Below are 21,148 nucleotides of genomic sequence, written 5' to 3' on the forward strand. Positions count from 1 at the left end.
ATCGTGACCGCCAATCTGCCTGAATTTATTGTGTTAATATGACGTATAAATGCCGAATGTATTTCGTTTGAGAATTTAGATATGTAAAACATTTGTGATAAGATATTTTGGATGTAAAAGAGTGACGTGAAAATTACGAAGCATTAGGCTGTCGGAATAAACATTAAATTTGTGAAAGTAGTAGACGTGCGTCCCCTGCATAGAGTGGTGATGGTGCCTCTGCCCTCTTGTCTCTGAACTTCCGGACTGCATTTCCCAAGAACGCTTGCGCCTTTTAGATAAATCATAAGATCCATCATGGGTTCCTGCAGCTCCACATTTTAAAAACAGTATTTGGAGAACATATTTTCCTGCGAAATGGCTGTGGAAACCATCGCACCAGACTGGGAATTTGACCGTTTTGATGACGGTTCACAGAGTGAGTGACTGCAATCCGGCCGAGTCTTTTTAAAGTGATTGTAGCAGCTTACACTAGCTAGCAAGTTAGCCCAAAAAGCATCAATTATTTGATTATAGAATCCAGTTTTGTGCGAACATTTCACTAAACTGCAGCCCGTGTTGCCTTGATATATACCGTTAGCTTTGTTCGCTTTTAACAGTCAACGATAACAGACTGTAAGCTAACGCTCAGTCCATCACATCACATAACATCACAGCGGACAGATCGTTGAATGCTAGAGTAAAGGAAAGTACTTCTGTATTATGTATTCATGGGTCATATCATAAGTGACACCTGTGCCATATCACAAGATATGTATGGGACATCGTAATCTGACGCCAATCCCCCCCAAAATAGTAGCATGGCAGTCAGTAAACGTCTAACGTCTATTCTCGGACTTTAACAAAGTGAAACTAGTTGATGAACGATCCTTTCCAACAGAAATACACACAGAAGTACAACTGAAGAACTACGCCAAGTTTCTGGAGGAGTACACAGCTCACCTGAGGGGCATTGAGGAGGCTCTCGATGACTCAATTGGAGATGTTTGGGACTTCACTCTGGACCCCATTTCCCTCAAAGTAAGGAAACTACCATCACTGTTAATCTATTTAGAACCCTGAGCAAAACACAAATTGACGTAGAAGGGCACTTTAGCAACTGATGCTACTACCTATTATGAAAAAAATAGTAATGTTAAGCGGCATTAAAAAAAAAAAACTGAGAAACTACTGAAATTCCATCCCACTCCACCAGCCAGTGCTGTATTTAAAGTAGTAGTACTGGTACAGTATATACAATTGGCACCTGAAGGTGAAAATAGGTATTCAAAATGGATTGTGACCCAAAGCATACTACCAAACTGATTACAATTTGACTTAAGGATAACTACCGGTAATATACCGATTTGCTGTTTTATTTCGCCAATCCTTTGTCTTTCAGCTCCTACCACATGAACAGTCTTCATTGTTGGAGTTGATTAAAACGGACAATAAGGTAAAGCCAAGAACAACATTTCCGGTTTGACGCTTAATGATCATTGAAATAATGTTAACTTGCAGATTCTGAACAAAGTCATCACAGTGTATGCTGCCCTGTGTAGTGAAGTGAAGAATCTCAAGTATGAGGTAAGCATTTATTCTGTGCCTGCCAAAGTATCTCTTTAGATTGGTCCTTGTTTTATTGTGCTATTATGAAGGTTACCGTACATCTTAAAACTACAATTATGGTAATGCTCATGTCATGTTACCTCACAGGCAGAAAACAAGTTCTACAATGGTTTATTGTACTATGGAGAGGGAGGTAATCTGCAAGTCCCCTGTTTTCCATTTTGTCTGTCATTTCCAATTTAATATTGCTTTTATTTCAGTAAAGATTAACTAGATCCATGTATCCCCTTTTAACAGTGTCTGACCATAGCATTGTGGAAGGCGAATCCCAAATTCAGATGGGCAGATTCATCTCCTTTTTACAGGTAGCGATTGAAAGGAATTCATGCAATAGATAATAGTTTGCCGTTTACAGTACAAAAAATGACTCATCATTGTCTACCAGGAATTGTCCTGTTTTGTGTCAAGATGTTATGAAGTGGTGGTCAACATTGTTCATCAACTGGGGGCCCTCTACATCAGCAACAAGTAAGAGCCATAAACAGAAACCATGCATTTGAAGAAAAGCAAGTTAATAACTGATAAAAAATGTAAAAAAAAATTACATGCATGCTTTCTTCAAATTGCTAACTACTTTTCTATAGCACACAGAAAGTTAACTGTAAAACTAAGCAACTGATTGTTAAATTTATATTTGAATAGGAAATGAATTATCTATCCAGTATCTACCGTCCAAGTCTTCCATAAACCATTGTACCATTAAATAACTGACCAATATTATTATAATTCAGGGCTGCAACAAAAATTATTGATTCATCGGGTGTCCATTTCCAGGTAAGCCTTCACATATCAGCTGTGGTGTTTATGGGTGAATTTTTCCAAGCACGACATGTTGCTTTTTCCCTCTGCAGATTGTGTATGAACACCTTGGTGATTTGTTAGTGGTTCTGCTTACGCTTGATGAAATCATGGAAAATCATGGCACACTCAAAGATCACTGGAAGATGTATAAGAGGTGAGCCACACAATTTTAAGATCCAGTATAAAGTGAACGTTTCATTCGTAATTCATATTTTGACACGTGTGTCACTAATTGCATCCTCACATTGTCTCTGTGTCATCTATGAATATTATTCTCTAACCTACAATAATCAGTAATACATGTTCTTCTATTTGCATGCTTGGGTTCCAGGTTATTGAAGTCTGTGCACCACAATCCTGTGAAATTTTCAATTGCGGAAGAAAAACTGAAACCATTTGAGAAGCTGTTGCTCAAACTTGAGGGACAGTTGCTTGATGGCATGATACTGCAGGTGACATACCCACAAGCTGTACATTATCATTTTAAATCATCAATTAATCATCGTTAGTCAAATATTCAAAGACAAAAACCACCCCCTGTGGGCACCACCAAGCAAACTTGTTCCCCGCCACCTATTTGAAGTTCCAATGTGACAAGCAAGGGGGCATGAAGTAATTAAAATATTAGGAATATTTTCACAATTTAATATCAAATACATCTATTCCTCGGTTGCATCAGGAGGAGGTTCGAGTCTATACCAGCTGACTTAAAGCCAGACGCACTTCACCCTGGACTGATTGCTAGTTAATGTCATGGCTGACCCACGCAAAATAGTTCGCATTAGAGAGAACCCACACAAGCACAAAATCATGCAAACGGCACACAGATAGAGCAGACAACGATTCAAACCTAGACTTTCTATACAGTGATACCAAGAGCGTCCCATGCTAACTTGTCTTGTGCAATGCAACAGGCGTGTGTGGACCAGAGATTTGATGATTCTGGAAAGGGAGTTTTTATTACCAAAAACACCGCTTTTGCTGAGGAGTTTGTCTTCAATATACGGACAATCTTCTCCAATGTGGAATCCAAGATTGGTCAGGTTTAATCCTTGTGATATTTTTTTCAACATGCAGTGTTCTAACTCTAGTTTGAGTGATTTTTGTCTGTGTGGTTTTTGCAGGGGAACCGTCAGAGATTGATCAGAGAGATAAATATGCCGGAGTCTGTGCTCTTTTTGTGCTTCACTTTTACATCTTTAGAAGTGTCGACAAAAAGCTTTACAAAGCACTCCTAGATGTTTGTAAAAAGGTATTCAAATGAAACCGCTATATTGATCATTGCTCATTCCCTTGACACATCATGCTGAAGATTTTGTCATGTTTTCATCAGGTTCCAGCTGTCACTCTGACCGCTAACATCATCTGGTTCCCGGACACGTTCCTGCTTACCAAGATTCCCGCTGCAGCCAAACTGATGGACAAGAAAAGTATTCAAGCAATCCGAGCACATCGAGACACCCTCCTTCAGCAAAGAGCCCAGACACTTTCTAAGTCAGTAATTCGTGGCTGTTTCTTTCAGTAAGAATTGCAGCATTGCTAACATGACATCAGCTTGTTTTCAGGGATGTTCAGTCGTACTATGTGTTTGTAACGTCCTGGATGATGAAGATGGAGTCCATTCTTTGCAAGGAGCACAAGAGTGACAAGATGGCTGAAGACCTTAACAGCAGGTGTAATGTTTTTGTTCAGGTAAGACATCGGTGTCCTCCATGAGCACAATGCTCATTACATAGGATTTTATACTGTGTCGCATGTTATTATTATCAAGGAACAAAATGTGCATAAGGGCTATAATGTGGAACTGTAGTTCATCTGGAAAACTGCAGCTTTATAAGTGTAATTCATCCAAACCTTTTCAAAATCTAGAATACTTTTTTTTTTTTCTGTGAAAACTTACTTTGTGTGTGCTTTCCCACGAAGGGTATCCTATTTGCATACAGCATCGGTACCATTATCAAGACCACCATGAACATGTACATGTCCATGCAGCGTCCCATGACCAAGACCTCGGTTAAAGCACTGTGTCGACTGGTGGAATTGTTAAAGGTGTGTTAAACCTGCCCGTTATGATCGAGGCTGTCGGGAGTTGGCAGGGGTACTTTTGCTGTGACATGTGATTGTCCCCCAAGGCTGTGGAGCACACGTTTCACAGACGGTCCATGGTCGTGGCAGATTCTGTCTCTCACATCACTCAGCAGCTGCAGTCACAGGCCCTCAATGCCATCTGTGTTGCCAAGGTAATAAATACACAACATATATGATCCATTGATCATATTAGATTTCAATAGTTGCGTAATACGACACTCGTTTTTTTCCAAATGGTTTTCAATACTGTGGACCTAAAGGAAAAGTGCAATTCCTTTTTAACATACAAACCCAATTCCAATGAAGTTGGGGCCTTGTGTTACACAAATAAAAACAATACAATGATTTGCAAATCATGTTCAACCTAAACTTAATTGAATGCACTACAAAGAGACGATATTTGATGTTCAAACAGATCAACTTTATTGTTTTTAGCAAATAATTAGTAACTTAGAATTGCAAGGCTTATTCACACATTCCAAAAAAGCTGGGACAGGTCATGTTTACCGCTGTGATACATCACCTTTTCTTTTACAGCATTCAATAAACGTTTGGGAACTGAGGTCACTAATTGTTGAAGCTTTGTAGGTGGCGTTTCCTATTCTTACAGTCCGTGGTCCCCCTTGTCATTTTTTTACGCTTTATAATGTGCCACGCATTTCCAAGGGATGCAGGTCTGGACTGCAGGCAGGTCAGTGTAGTACTCGCACTCTTTTACTACAAAGCCATACTGTTGTAATGTGTGCAGAATGCGGTTTGGCATTGTCTTGCTGAAATAAGCAGGGGCGTCCATGAAAGACATTGATTGGACGGCAGCATTATTAATAGTGCCTTCACGGGTGTGTAAGTTGTGAGAGGAGACGGCGTCCACAATCTCCAAAAAACGATTTGAAATGTGGACTCGTCAAACCACAGAACACTTTTGAACTTTGCATCAGTCCATCTTAGATGAGCTTGGCGGCGGCACTTACATGCAGTGAATTCTCCAGGTTCTCCGAACCTTTTGATGACATTATGGACCGTAGATGATGAAATTCCTTGCAATTGTATGTTGACATAACATTGTCCCTAAACTGTTTGACCATTTTCTCACGCACTTGTTCGTTCACAAAAAGGTGAACCTTGCCCCATCTTTGCTTGTGAATGACTGAGCAATTCAGGGAAGCTCCTTTTTATAACCAACCATGGCACCCAGCTGTTCCAAATTAGCCTGTTCACTTCTGGGGTGTTCCAAACAGATGTTTGATGAGCATTCCTCAACGTTTTTGTCACCTGTCCCAGCTTTTTCAGAACGTGTTCCAGCCATAAAAGTCAAAGTTAATGATTATTTGCTAAAAACAAAGTTTGAAGATATCTAAATATATTTTCTTTCAAGTTTATTCAGTTCAATAGTTTGTTAAACATGATTTGCAAATTGTTGTTTTCTGTTCTTAACACAAAGTCCCAACTTCATTGGAATTGGGCACTGTATTAATTGGCTCATGTGATCACCAAACACAACGCCATCTGCTTTCATTACATAGCTTTGGATGTATATTCTTCTCATTTATTTTCTCAACAGCTTGTATTGAGAATTCAATGTTGCCAAACTAAACATCCCCAGAATTGTCCTTTGATGCTAGCAGAACTGAACTTTATTTGGCTATAGTATACCCATTTCTCTCTTGATATGATTCTGTCCCACATGACCTCTGGTAAGACTTAGTTTAAAACCCTGGAGAACCCAAGAACCCTTTTCTTCTTTGGAAAATTATGAATTATACATTAAATGACTGCTATAAGTTCACTGAACACCAAAATATATGTTTTTTCAATTTTAACCCTTGTTTTTTGAACTAGCTCAGAGTTGCTAATTTATCAAAATATATATATCAAACATACTCCTAGGCATTCTGCAACATGATATGAAATAGATTAACAAAGAAAACACAATTTTACCATCTGATGGTTTGCTGAGAAGATGGTTTTGTTTGGCTTGATTTCCAGCTCAACAAAACAGCATGTTGCCAGCCATCTTGTCACCGCCACTCTGGCTCATGTAAGTGCAATATTCATCCACTAGATCAGTGGTCCCCAACCTTTTCTGTACCACGGACCGGTTTAATGTCTGACAATATTTTCACGGCCCAATCTAAAGGTTTAGCTGATAAAGACAAAATAAAATGACAAGAAAAAAACTGTGTTATTTTCTCTATAATAATAATAATAAACGTAAATCTACTGTGTAATCATGTGCAACTTTATTAACGGTGTCCGTAACGTCGCACCAACAACAGAGTTGTCAAGTGAGACGGATGTAACAGACAGAATCCGGCCACTTTTCAAAATAAAATATCATTTTCGAAAAAAAATTAAAATAATGCAATTTTTTTGCTTTCGGTACCAAATGACTCACGGCCCAATAACAAATGACCCACGGCCCGGTACCGGGCCGCGGCCCGGTGGTTGGGGACCACTGCACTAGATGGCCCCATGCAAGGGGTCAGAAGTGGCACTCTGGACTTTTGAAGTAAAATTTGTAAAAAAAATAAAATAAAATAACAAGGTCTTTGTTATTTGAGTAGCAGAATTGATAGGAAATTTGGCCCCGTGGGTTCTCCAGGGTTAAGCTCCAAAATGTGCATTTGCAATTAATTGCACTGAAAGGACAATAAGAGGACATACCTTTTGATTCATTTATTCATCAGAAGTGAGCATACTGTTGTGATCAATGAGTACGTTTTGGGATAAAGAAAGCTCACCGCTTTCCTATTCATCCCTCATTTTTGTACGTTTGTCCCCAGAAAAGAGTGATCTCTGACAAGAAGTACAGCGAGCAGCGTCTGGATGTGCTGTCCTCTTTGGTGCTAGCCGAAAATGTTCTCAGCGGACCCAGCACAAAAGAGAGACGCCTTGTGGTGTCTTTGGCTCTCTGCGTTGGCACTCAGTTGGTAAGTTGGCATTAAAAGCACAGAGCAACAAGCATGGACAAAAAGTGTCTCGACCAGGGGTGGGCAACTCTAATCATGTACGGCCACTCAAGGCTCGAAAAAAGCGGTTTCACATTTCTCATTGCATTTCATGTCTCATCAATTAGCTAGCAATGAGCTTTGGCTGGCTAACTAGTCGGGCTAAACACGTTGCAGAGTTTCTAAGTCGGTAATCATGGCCTTCGTGACAGACAGATTTGAAAACAGTGAAAACAATTGGCGTGATGATGTGAAGAATATTTTGAAGTAATTCAAAGGATTATGTACATATGTTTATATTCAACATGCCTGTAGAAAACCTTCCGAGACGAGGAGTTGCTTCCGTTGCAGCTTCTGTTGAAAAAGCTGGACCTGATAAGTGAGCTGAGTGAGAGGTGGGCCGAATTAAGGGCGACACCGGCCAACTTGGATGTGACGGACGTCTGCACTCACTTCCTGTTTTACTTTTACTTCCAAGGGTCAAACTCCAGTGTGACTGCAGCTTCCTTTACTGGCATCGAGCTGTATTTCCCATCTACTTGGATGATGTTTACGAAAATGCAGTGGACGCAGCACGAATGCACGTAAGAACCACATACAAATAAACATCACATACAAATAAAATTCAGATGTTCATTATTTGGAGATTTAGGTTTGACCATGTGATAACAGATATTTCAGTATCAGTATTTGCATGCGTTTTAATTGTGACCTCTTTTGCTATGCCGCCACGATGGGTTCATACAGTACATGTTTAGTGCCCTGAGGGACTGCGTGCCCTCCATGTTGCAAACCAAGCACACGGAGTCGTGCGATCAGCTACTGGAGAGCTACGATAAGGAGATCATGGATGTTTTCAACGAGGTGAGTCAAAGCGGACTGCGCTAGAAAGGAAGCGATGCCTTCATCCAACAGAAGCACAATCACACCCGTTGGGGCGGCACGGCTCAGTGGTAGAGTGGTCGTCTCCCATCTGCGACGATGTGGGTTCGAGCCTCACCCCTTGTGAGCATTTCGAACTGTCCTTGAGCAAGTCACTGAACCCCGATTAGTGAAGGAATATTTTGATTACTATATTAAGTGTAATCTTTGCGTGTCCAAAATAATTGTATTCGAGATCTGATGAAGAAGGTTCCTTGCAAGGATTTATTTAGAAGCTTCTAAAGACAAAGTCAGGACACCACATCTGAATGCAACGCGGGGCCCCAAGTCTGTAACAATCTACAGAACATCGACTCATTTATACTCAAAAGATAAAAGGTTCCTCTTCCCGCCTCTTGATTGAACAAAGGACAGACATGTCGACTCCTAGTTGAACAAAGGTGTAATGTTGTTAGTAAGCAGACGTTTACATACAGACATGTCGACTCCAGGTTAAACAAAGGTGTAATGTTATTAGTAAACAGACATTTACATATAGTTCCCCTTCTTGACTGGGGGAACAAATGCAATCAGGATCTGACCCCAGACTTTTAGTCTCTAATGACAAAAGGCTCTGATAACATCATGCACATTCTATCTTCAATAGCTTTGGGGGTACGAAGATCAATAAGAGTTCACAAAATCACCATCCCACTGTATTCTTTTAAATACTCATGATTATATCACATTGATATGCCTATAAGTAAATTCAAAAACAGTAAAACATCAAATTGAAAATGTTAAATGTCTTCAGTAGCTCCCAGTGGACCTGGCAGCAGCCGTCCACTGGTGTGGGTGTGTGCGCGAGGCTTTATTTTTTATTTTTATTTATTTTATTTTATTTTTTTTTTTTTTCCTGGAGAGCTCAGTATTGTTCATTCGATTTGACATGTCATCATTGCTCTCCTTTTTTATTTTTTTTATTTTAATTATTATTTTTTTGTATGTGTGTGTGCGTGTGTGCATGCGAGTGTGTGTGTATTCATTAGTTCACCTAAAACCTATTAAAAAAAATCCCATACTAATAATATAATATAATAATAAATTGCCAAATGCAGAAACATCAATGTAAGTTATCACAATGTGGTGGCTCTCGCTAACAGACAGAATTTAAGTAACCAGAATTAGGTTAAAAAATTCTATATACGTAGACCATGTTTCTATAAATTTTGATATTTGGTTTTTATTTGAGGCAGATATTTTTTTCCATTAAAATGTGATTTATGAGGAGGTTAGACCATTGGTCGATATTCAGAGTTTGTTGTGCGCGAGGCTTTAATTGTAAAGCGCTTTAGGCTCCATATGGTGTTGATAAATGCGCTATACGTATAAATAGCGGTCCATTTACCATTTTACCTTTTTTTTTTTTTTCTTTTTTCTCTTTGTCTTGAAAATAAAGCACCTGCTGGACAAATTGTGTAAAGAGATAGAGAAGGACTTGCGGCTCTCGGTCCACACGCACCTGAAGCTGGACGACAGGAACCCGTTCAAAGTTGGCATGAAGGACTTGGCCCACTTCTTCTACCTCAAACCCATCAGATTCTTCAACCGGTTCATTCATATCAAAGGTGCTGAAAAAGTCCAAATCAGACTAAAGCCTGGTTCACACGGCAGGATAATTGGCCCGATTTTAGCCCCGAATTTCCCCTCCCGACAATCTTGAAATTGGGGATATTCAACATGTTGGATTGTTTTGACCCGACTTCTCTCCGTGCGCCCCGAGGACAAACCACAGCGCAGCCGGTTGACATTGACGCGCAGCCAATCAGAAAGCGAGCCGGCGGGGAAACCAGTGGGGAATCAAAACAGTCATGACGCAGCAGAACGTCCGTGCTTGCGCTATTACACTCCTTTTTTTTAATAAAATTTTATTTTTCATACACGCACACACATACTACACAACGTGGTCTCCAGATGGGACACGAACCCGCGCTGCCAGCACCGAGGGCAAGCGATGCCTTGCCACCCAGAGCCCATTTACACTCCTTTAAACAACACTTTTTCTTTTTATGCCGCTTTTTCGTCTAAAAAGCAGGAAGTATCGTGACTGGTCCTGCATGTTTGTTGACTCGGAAGTCTTGTTTAATCCCGAGAGGTTTTGCGTCACATTTATGAATGAACTCAGCCCGTGTGTGGTGTGTTAATTGTGCAGTGTGGCTACACACACACCACACACGGTACGTTTAAAACTGTTATTCCCGTGATTTTTTTCTCTTTACGTGTGGTCTTGCCGTGTGAACCAGACTAAGATTTCCTATAATATTTGTAAGAGAGTACTTAACATAATGTTCTCAACTGATCTTGCTCTGGGATGTACATTTTTGCCATGGAAGTCAAGTCGTCATCTGTCCGTTTTCCGTGTGTGCTAGGGGTGTGCCAAAAAATCGATTCTCATTTAGTACGATTCAGAATCGATTTTAAATGTCCCAAAATCGATTTTTTTTTTAAATTATTTTATACTGTCTTGTAGGGGTGTTAGAAAAAAATGGATTCGGCAATATATTGCGATATTACAGTGTGGCCAAATCGATTTTTAAACATCATTTTTTTATGGGAATATTCAACAAAACGTCTTACTTAGGGTTAGAATTCACACATTAAGCATGGAAAAATGTTATATTAATGGAACATTAAACCATAATATTTTATTTCAGTGCTGTTCAGACATGAAACAGACTGCAACCTGTTAATTAAATCCAGTGACTCAGTTATGACAGAATTTTCAGATAAATACATTTTCATACAAATCTTACAGTGTACATGTACAAGTTTACTGATTAATATTTTCTAAATTTGAGTTTTAAAAAAATCGCAATAATCAATTTATAGATTTGCATCGGAATTAATCGGTATCGAAACGTGTCCTATGAATCGTGATACGAATCGAATCCTAGTGTGTGTCCTAAATTCGATTCGTGGGTGAGCTGAGAGCTCATTATTGTTCTTAATCACTGCAAATGTTCTTCCAGCCTACGTGACCCACTATCTGGATAAAACATTCTACAACCTGACCACTGTGGCTCTTCATGACTGGGCCACCTACAGCGAGATGAGAAATCTTGCCACACAGCGTTACGGGCTGACAATGACAGAAGCGCACCTGCCGAGCCAGACCCTGGAGCAGGTCTGTTGGTTTGCAAGCACATCGTCGTGTTATTGCTCAGTGTCAAGCGTGCACAGAAACGCAATGGTCAATTAACATTTTTTGTAGATTTTTTGTGGTTATCGTGCCCTATTTTTTAACAGGTTAAAATACAAACAAAGCAAACGTTTGAGATAGCTGACGAAATGTGGTATCATGAGCCCCAAGGGTTGTCACTAAAATTAAAAACATCATGAAGGGGAGAAGCATTTCACTGTCTGGAATAAGGATTGAGACTGCTGGAGTTAAGTAACTGAAATCTTAAATTCCTAGCCCAAAATCCGTGCACTAGGGGTGTTAGAAAAAAATCGATTCGGCAATAGTATCGCGATATTAAAGCACGCAATTCTCGAATCGATTCCATATGCGGCCGAATCGATTTTTAAACATAAATTTTTTTATGGGAATATTCAGCAAAATGTCTTACTTAGGGTTAGGATTCACACATTAAGCATGGAAGAATGTTATATTAATGGAACATTAAGCCTTAATATTTGATATTAGTGCTGTTCAAACATGAAACAGACTGCAACCAGTTAGTTAAATGCAGTGGCTCAGTTATAAGCCTGAATTTTCAGATAAATAAATAAATTTCCATACAAATCTTACAGTGTACATGTGCACGTTTACTGATTAGTATTTTCTAAATTTGTGTTTTAAAAAAAAATCGCAATAATCAATTTATAGATTCGTATCGGGATTAATTGGTATCGAATCGAATCGTGACCTATGAATCGTGATACGAATCGAATCGCCAGGTACGAGGCAATTCACACCCCTACCGTGCACTGAACATCATTGGGTGTGTTTCTTTGATTCGGAATGGTCAACCCCGATGAGCCCTCCAGATGAATTGGCCAGGAAAGTTTGGAAGGAGATGAACGAACTTTGACATGACTTCTTTGGTTGAAAGTAGACTTCTTATAGGGGCAGGAAACTTACATGTTACCCTTCCGTCAGAACGTAGATGTCAGACTCCCTTCGTACATTCTAATCATCAGCTTTGGTCGACAGGTCTTTAGCATTGTGTAGACAAACTGGACCTCTTTTCTGTGCATCTCGACTTAATGCCACCTCAATTATTCTACAAAGGTGTTAAGATTATATAAGATTTCTTAAGAGCCATTGTCCCATTTCCCACCCTTGCATAGGAGCTTTAGTGGTCTAAAACAGGGGTCAACAACTCGGGTCCTGTATGTATTAGATGTTTCCTGCCTCCACTTGATTCAAATGATCAGGATCGTTAATAGGCTTCTGTAGAGCATGCTGAGGAGCTGATCGTTTGAATCAGGTGTGTCTGAGGTGGGGAAACTTTAAAACTTACAGAATAGGTGCCCTTGAGTACTGGAGTTGGTAACCCCTGGTCTGGAGGGTTTACTATTTCTTCACTTCACAGTTAAATGAAAATTCCTAATACTAGTTTGGGTATACTAGCGTGGGTATCGATACCTGCCTTATTTCCAAGGTATCAGTACTTGTGTAGGTGCCCTGATCAGGAACTAGAAATTACAAGAATAGAAAATATCTGTTAATTTTATGCCATTTTAATAAGGAAAAATGCTGTTTTGGGTTATCTTTCTTTAAAATGATTTTGATGAATTTTATGTATCAAAAGTAGTAGTGGTATCGGCACTTTGTATCGGTGACGAGTCAAGTGTTGAGTACTCATACTGGCATCTATCTAATACAATGGCAAATTGGTACTGTTGGAAAATTTTGATTTTGTGTGTGTTGCTATTAGTGCTGTCAAAGTTAAAGCATGAACTGATTAATTAATCACAAAAAATATCGCATTAATTGCACTATTAATTTTGACCGTAGATTAACCTTTAGCGTGACAGCGGACGGCTACGTGGCGGCCGTGGCTCAGGGTGTAGAGACGGCCGTTCAGTAACCAGAAGGTCGGCTGTTCGATCCCCGCTCTCCCCGAGTCATGTGTCGTCGTGTCCTTGGGCAAGGCACTTCGCACACATTGCCTCCAGTGCTACTCACACTGGTGTATGGAAGGTGCGAATGTTTGGCGGTGGTCGGAGGGGCCGTAGGCGCACACTGGCAGCCACGCTTCCGTCAGTCTGCCCGAAGGCCGCTGTGGCTACTTAAGCAGCTTGCGTGTAAGTGCATGAATAGGGTAGCCATTCCATTGTAAAGCGTTTTTTTGAGTGTTTAGAAAAACGTTACATAAATCCAATGCATTATTATTATTATTATTACTTTTAAGGTAGCACAGGTTGTTTGAGCAATAAACATAATTACATGCATTAAAGTAAAGCATTTAATAAATGTTTGCGTATCACATTTAGAATATTTGTTCATGTCAAAATATTGGGGTCATTTTTTCCCCCCATTTTAAAGTATGCAAGTAATTCATTGCAGTGGATCAAAAAATGTTGAAGACGTCGTCATAACATTAAATGTCAAAAGAATTAACACATAATCGTTGCGCTTCAAATTTGGCGGTGGGAAAAAAATGCGAAAACGGATTTCTGACTGTTGAAAGTGAGGAAAATGGTCATTAAATTGCATCGCATCGACTCTGAAAGACGTTGGCCCATCGGGCATCTGGCCTGTACGCCAGATGGCCGGTCCAGCCCTGTTTGGAAGTGCAAATAAATGTATTCATCTAACACTCCATATTCTCATCAAGGGCTTGGATGTTTTGGAGATAATGAGGAACATCCATGTTTTTGTCTCACGCTATCTATATAACCTCAACAACCAGGTGAGAGTTGTTTATTCTTTTAGCAGCAGTTCCAATGCTATGTACTTGTCAAGTATTTTATATAACGTAGCAAGTGTTGTCTCACAGATCTTCATAGAGAAGGCAAGTAACAACAAGCACTTGAACACCATCAACATCCGACACATCGCCAACTCCATCCGCACCCACGGCACCGGCATTATGAACACCACGGTGAGTGTGCACGGACCGTGTGCATGCTTTGACTTGACCGACGTCTGCATTAGCTCACGCGGGGAGATCGTTTCTCCTTCAGGTGAACTTCACCTACCAGTTCCTGCGCAAGAAGTTTTACATCTTCAGTCAGTTCATGTATGACGAACACATCAAATCCAGGCTCATCAAGGACATTCGCTTCTTCAGAGAAACAAAGGACCAGTCGGACCAAAAGGTGGGGACGAGGACATTTAACCCTATAAAGTCTGAACCGTGAAATAGATCAGAGAAAATTCAGATTATTTTGTAACTAGAGTATTTATTGGTCCTTTTGAACAAACTTTTTTTGTTGTTGTTGAAAATCAACTTCCACATATGACTTTTGATTTGTGTCATGTTTGATACATCCAGTCACAATGCTTTAAATTTGTACATTTATAACTGTCAATGTAGATGCCACAGGAAGTCCCGCCTCCTCCGTGGCATATACCCATAGGGGCGATTTTGCAAGGTCGCTGGAAAAGACATCAGCTGGGTGATACTGCCCTCTAATGGATCATCCGGGCAATGCATGTGTCAGACCATACACGTCAGGCTTTTAACTCTTTGACTGCCAGACGTTTTCAGAACGGGTTGTCCCAGGTGCCAGCCGATTTAAGCATTTTGACTGATCTTTCAAGGTCCACGGAAAATGTTGTGTTTGGACTATGGAAACACACATACTACCAAATGAAAGATTGAACTCTCATCTTTCATCTGAAAAAAAAAAGTTTGTTTCTACCTTATTCCGTTCTTCAGTAATCAACAATAGAAAATGGTTAGTTTCACCGAAATGCTCTGTTTTGAAACAAAAAACGGAGAAAACAAGCTTTTTGTGAAACTATATTATTTCATGCACTCTAGTGAATTGTACACTTCTTTTTGTCTATGAATGATGCCACAAACACCTAAATAGTGCTTTACTTCTGTAAAACGCTATCACCAACAATGGAAAAAGTGTTTTTTGTTTGCAAAATACGTTTATTTCCATTCAACAGTGTAACAATTTGACAAAACAATTTCGCAAACTATTTACAAATGTGTGCAACTGTGGTACTACTTACAATTATGTGGATGTTTCAAATACAGTTTTTCTTTTTGTAACACTCCCCTGCGTGCAAGGAGATGCAGCAGGATTTGCACAACAGATTAGTTTCACTTGCGATGGCTCCTTTCGCGTGCAGACGTTTCACTTTCTTGACGGCCTTTTTTTCCGGGGAATAGCAAGTAGCAGACTGTACCCACTACTCCGATGAATATGCATTGGACTCGGGGCACTCTTCGTCGTCCGATTGAACGTCCGCCTGAGCGTGCTCGGTTGTGCTCCGCGTATTCCGGTGTTAGCATCGCTAGCCGGTGAACCTTTATGACGTCGTCATAGCCGCCGCGTCAACGCTTGCAACTTCAGCGTCAACCTCGGAGTCACCATCATCATCATCGATGATGATCATCGTCGTCATCAATATGCTCTTTAGCGTTGGTCGATGCTTTTCGTCTTTGAAAAAAACTGCTCCAGCGTGAGCTGCTTGCAACCGGTCGCCATGTTCTCTTCCCTTCCCCAGCCATTGTCCCCTCTAGCTCCGCCTCACGTCTTCTACTGACGCCTACCCAATCTTGTCAAAAGAGAGTCATTGCTGCCATCTAGGGGCCAAAAATAGTCATTAGGCTAACTAGATCTGCTTGAAACTTTCACCACAGCTGGCCAAGGCTTTCCTCCACCCGTTTCAAAAAAAAAAAAATGGATGAAGTCTTTTAACGTCATTGGCGGCCCTCCGTAGGTTTTTACTTGACGTCTTTTAACGTCCATGGCAGTCAAGGAGTTTTAATGAGGGGAAAAAAACACAATACATTTGGCGTTATAAGGTTAAAGTAAACCACAAAATTCTCAGGATGGAAGTATTTTTCTTCAAATTTGCTGATGACTTTGTTTGTAGTATCCTTTTGAGCGCGCTGAGAAGTTCAATCGTGGCATCAGGAAGCTGGGCATCACTCCTGATGGACAGAGTTACCTGGACCAGTTCAGACAGCTCATCAGTCAGATTGGTAAAATACACACACAGATGTTTACCTTATTTGCATAAACTTTATAATTTATTTATTTATAAATTGGATGCAACTTTGTGCTGCAGTGTGGTTAGCAGTAGCTCATCTACATTCCTCCCGCATTTCAAAAACATGCGTGCTTGGTGAACTGAAGAGTCTAAATCGTGAATGTCAGTGGTGTCTATGTGTACCATGTGATTGTTTTTGCAACCAATCCAGGGAGGCGTCATGGGCTCAGCTCACCCATGACCCTGATGTGAAAGGAGCACGATAGAAAATTCATTTAAATGCAGTTCAAAAAGTTGTTCAAGGTGAGGCGTCTACAAGGCGGGATCTGTGTGATGAATGGAAAGAGAGACAAAGTGCGACCTCTAACGGATCTTTTTGGAATTGTTTTTTCTCTCAACCCCCATTAGTCAAAATCCAGCGTTACCGTTCAACAAACATTTATGAAGGAAATGTAAAAAATTCAAATACTAAGCATACACCAAACATGTACAGAGCAGTGCATATACCAAGAAAATAAAAATGTACAACTAAAATAGAAGTCAGGTCCAAACAAAAAACAAAACATTAATATTATTATAATCTAGGCTTGTTTAGTTTTGCCAAATGTCAATGTTTTTTTAAATTCTAAAACTAAAATAAATAAACTAATAAACTAAATAAACTAAAACACTGGGGGGTTAATTGTTATTAGATAATCATCAGACTGTTGTACATTATTTTATTTATTTTTTTAGTCAATTTTTTAGTTAATTTGAGTTTTTTGTATTCCAGCTTGGGTGATTTGTTGTTCTTTTCAGATATCCATTGCTGGAAATTAATGCTTCCCCCCAAAAAATTGGTTTGGGTACAAAAAAACAAAACATAATGTTCCAATCTAAAGCCTCTGTGTTAGAATTACAAAAAAAAACAGTTGTTATGTTTGATGTTGAATCTTTGTCCAGAAAATCATTACACTACATCTCGTTTTGAACTGCATGACATTCTATAAAGTAACTAAATGTGGACTTGACATTTGTCTTGCAGGTAATGCCATGGGTTATGTGCGCATGATCCGCTCAGGAGGACTTCACTGCTGCAGTAGCGCCATTAGGTAAACTGGGCAATGACAATAAACATTTTAAATTGGAAACGAGGCCTGGAAGCGGCAGAGAGGATTAATGACTGATTGGATGGATTACCATCACTTTAGTCAATATACTAATAAAATGCCATATGAATTGTGGTTGATTTGTGTTATGGGTCTTGTATTCTTTGAAGGTTTGTCCCAGACTTGGAGGATATTGTCAATTTTGAGGAGCTGGTAAAGGAGGAGGAACTGTCAGAAGAATCTCAGAGAGCTGCAGGGTAACGAATGAGTCCACCATGTTGACATTCTGTCTTTCCTGTGAATTATGATGCGGCTTTCGGTGTCTGCTAACAATACTGGGGTTTCCCGAACTCTGCTCGTCGTACGCAGCGTGCTGGATTCCGTGTTGGGGGACCTGACGAGCAACTCTGCCGAGGGGACCGAATACTTCAAGATGCTGGTGGAAGTGTTTGCACCCGAGTTTCGACGTGTTAAGAACATGCACCTGAGGAACTTCTACATGATTGTGCCGCCGCTGGTCAGTGTGAATCCCTTTTCGCCAACATCGGACTCGTTTCCAAGCAGATACTAACCAGGGTTCTTTCTTTCTACTGGCGGATGTATGGAAAGGCATAACCAAAACGAAAAAAGAACAACTTTCATTTAAGCTTAGCCTGTTAGCGCTGCAGTATCATACATGTGCTCAAAATGGAATCTTTGGCCTAACAAAGCCAGTTCGTACTGAAGGATTATAATAAGTTTTGTAATCTTTTGCGTGTTCAAATAAATCAAAGATGAGATTCCTGTGAAAAGGGTCCTTGCAAGGAGAATTTATTACAGAGATCTCTGGTCACACAATTGCATATCACCCAAGCAGTGTCATCCAAGAATGTGTGTTCCTCCCCACAGGAGACACAGCCCTTTATTACAATCAGAGTTTGTACAGAAAAACGCCTCTTCTCCTCCCATCAAATACGAAAATCAGATTACATTCTCACAGTATGCTATGTTGATCTTTCACATTTAGACAAAACAGGTTCTCAGTATGCCAGCTTGCACTTTCTTCCCAAAACAGAATCTCAATATGTCAGATTGAACTTTCTTCCCAAAACAGAATCTCAATATGCCAGCTTGCATTTTCTCAAGCAGGACAAGGGAAAGGGAATTTAGACGAAACAAGATAACAGATAGGTTAAGGTCGAGTTATATTGAGTTTAACATTATTACACCTGTGTAGATGTGCATCTACACATCTATAACTAAATTCAAAATGGTTAAAAAATAAAATAAAGAATTAAAAATGTTAACAATGTTAACAGTACCTATAGAGAGTCAACTGACTTCCAGTAGTTTTGACACCAGCAAATGCATTTGTCCTTTAGACTGTGAACTTTGTGGAACATTCCATCAGCTGCAAAGAGAAGCTGAACAAGAAGAACAAGAACGGAGCTGCTTTTACAGATGATGGATTTGCGATGGGCAAGTGACCTTTCATTCGGCGTGTTATAACCACAAAATGGTAAACGCACATATGACCGCATATTTCTCTTTTTGCTCAGGTGTGGCCTACATTCTGAAGCTGCTGGACCAGTACCTGGAGTTCGACTCCCTGCACTGGTTCCAGTCGGTCCGAGATAAGTACAAGAAGGAGATGAGCTGCGTGGTGAAGGAGCAGCAGGTCAACTCTGCCAGTCAGGATCAAAAGTTGCTGCAAACAATGAACCTCACCCAGAAAAGACTCGATCTCTACCTTCAGGTACCGACTTCATGTAACCCTCGTGACTTTTTCTCCTTCGTAAGTGGCCTCTTTTGCTCCTAGGGAATATTCATATCTCATTTGATCTCCATCTGCAGGAGTTTGAGCTACTTCATTTTTCCTTAAGCAGCGCCCGTATTTTCTTCAGAGCGGACAAGACGGCAGCCGAGGAGACTCAGGAAAAGAAGGATCAAGGTTTATTAATGAGTCCTAAATTATAACACCCTCAAGTGCTTGTGAAAAATGGCTTCCTGTTTAATGAATCATGAAGTCTTGGTTTAATTCTTCACGCCCCCCCCTCCTTCCAAATAGAAGGCACCTCTAAAGATGGAGGATCTTCCGATGGACCCAGCCCTGCAGAGGCCGGATCACAGTGACCCTGTTGTGATTTTGACAGCAAGCGAGCAAAGAACGAACCATAAAGTCCAACATGTCAAACTAACTACACTGTGAGGAACATTTGACTGAAGTTTGAAGATTGCAAATTTACCAGGGAAGAATGGAAAGATTTGGTCGATTTTTATGTCAATGCAAAATGGGTGTGTGCTTTTATCAAAGGATGTGTACTCATTAGGACTTACCGAGAAAGTGCAAAGTGTCTTTTCTGTCTATCCATTTTGTGTACAACTTTTAACTCCCTCAATAGGCTTGTGGGTGAACTGGAGCTCATCCCAGCTGAATTTGGGCAAAGGGCACTGGTTGCCAGCCAATAATAATAATAATGTAACAGCTCGTAGCTTTTTGGTTGAGCTCAAAATGAGTTTACCTGAATGCCATGTTATTTTCATAGGCAGCATCATGATTATTCATGGCCTTGGGGGTGGTAGCTTTGCTCTTAACGCCTCCGTATGCACAGTAGCAAAGTATTGATGTTTGTGCCATATTTGCATACGGCTCAATTTTAGTGTCCTTTTACCACATTGTTGAAATGTATATGTGCCTTTCTGAACTGTAGATGCGTCCCACTTCAGAATGCCAGATTAATGTGGAAATAATTATACACAGAATCTGTCTTGCACAATGCAAGACATTTTTTACAGCACTGATAATCATTGCATTTTACACTTTGCTTCATTTTATATACATTGATGGTGATAACATTTAATATTTGCTTAACACGACATTCCATCACTTAACATAGTTGGGTACATATTTGAAAACTAATAAAACTTGCACTTTGAAATTATTTTGTATAGCGCTTTTCTAAAAATGCAAAAACGCTTATGCATAGACAAGTCAGAGGGAATGTGTGTCATTGTTCCAGTAATTTGGTTGACGATTGCAGAAGCATTTAAGAACCACATACAGTACAAGAGACAATGTGATTCGGGAAAGCGTTGGTCTGCTTTAATACAAAGACGAAGCGATTGCCTCATGAAATACAAGACAGATCTGCACTGTTTTCTCCACAAATTTTCCTATGAAATTCTGCTGACCAAATAGCCTCAACTAAGAGTTTTATTTTATATTGAAAACTAGATTTGTCTTTTGCCATGACGGATGTCATTTAAGATGAGAATCAGGAAATTCCTTGTGTGACATTCAAACTGATTTTGTTGCCCAAAGTGCTGTGTTCCAGGCTCCAGCAAATATCCTGTTCCTTCCACATATTGCATCCATGCTCGCCTCAAAAATGAGGCAAAAGGCAGGGCAAGATTTGTTCCAAAATAGATGTCCTATATATATATATATATATACTGTATACACATATATATATTCCAATCATATATATATATACACATTCAAAATTACATACTAATTCATGTGATGTAAAGAAACAAAATGTACACAATTCTTAGAAAATTGTAACAAAGACAGTAAAGTATTTTGTTTG

At 39.9% G+C, this 21,148-nt stretch overlaps 1 protein-coding gene across 1 annotated transcript; it reads left to right on the top strand.

Moving 5' to 3' along the window:
* The first annotated feature begins 271 nt into the window (after nucleotides 1-271).
* On the top strand, nucleotides 272-20,500 carry washc4 (WASH complex subunit 4). Its single transcript, XM_077567154.1, has 33 exons — nucleotides 272-418; nucleotides 881-1,020; nucleotides 1,382-1,435; nucleotides 1,501-1,566; nucleotides 1,696-1,741; nucleotides 1,846-1,913; nucleotides 1,994-2,076; nucleotides 2,340-2,382; nucleotides 2,460-2,563; nucleotides 2,741-2,861; nucleotides 3,324-3,447; nucleotides 3,534-3,661; nucleotides 3,743-3,903; nucleotides 3,975-4,101; nucleotides 4,333-4,458; nucleotides 4,542-4,649; nucleotides 7,281-7,427; nucleotides 7,761-7,840; nucleotides 7,924-8,029; nucleotides 8,193-8,309; nucleotides 9,766-9,934; nucleotides 11,336-11,490; nucleotides 14,153-14,227; nucleotides 14,315-14,419; nucleotides 14,502-14,636; nucleotides 16,375-16,483; nucleotides 17,516-17,582; nucleotides 17,750-17,836; nucleotides 17,949-18,096; nucleotides 18,941-19,037; nucleotides 19,118-19,314; nucleotides 19,413-19,509; nucleotides 19,627-20,500. Exons 1-33 carry the CDS (start codon nucleotides 358-360, stop codon nucleotides 19,689-19,691), a joined length of 3,516 nt encoding a protein of 1,171 aa, XP_077423280.1. The 5' UTR covers nucleotides 272-357; the 3' UTR covers nucleotides 19,692-20,500.
* Nucleotides 20,501-21,148: the final 648 nt, after the last annotated feature.

Source organism: Vanacampus margaritifer, chromosome 6, assembly GCF_051991255.1.
Source record: "Vanacampus margaritifer isolate UIUO_Vmar chromosome 6, RoL_Vmar_1.0, whole genome shotgun sequence".
NCBI lineage: Eukaryota > Metazoa > Chordata > Actinopteri > Syngnathiformes > Syngnathidae > Vanacampus > Vanacampus margaritifer.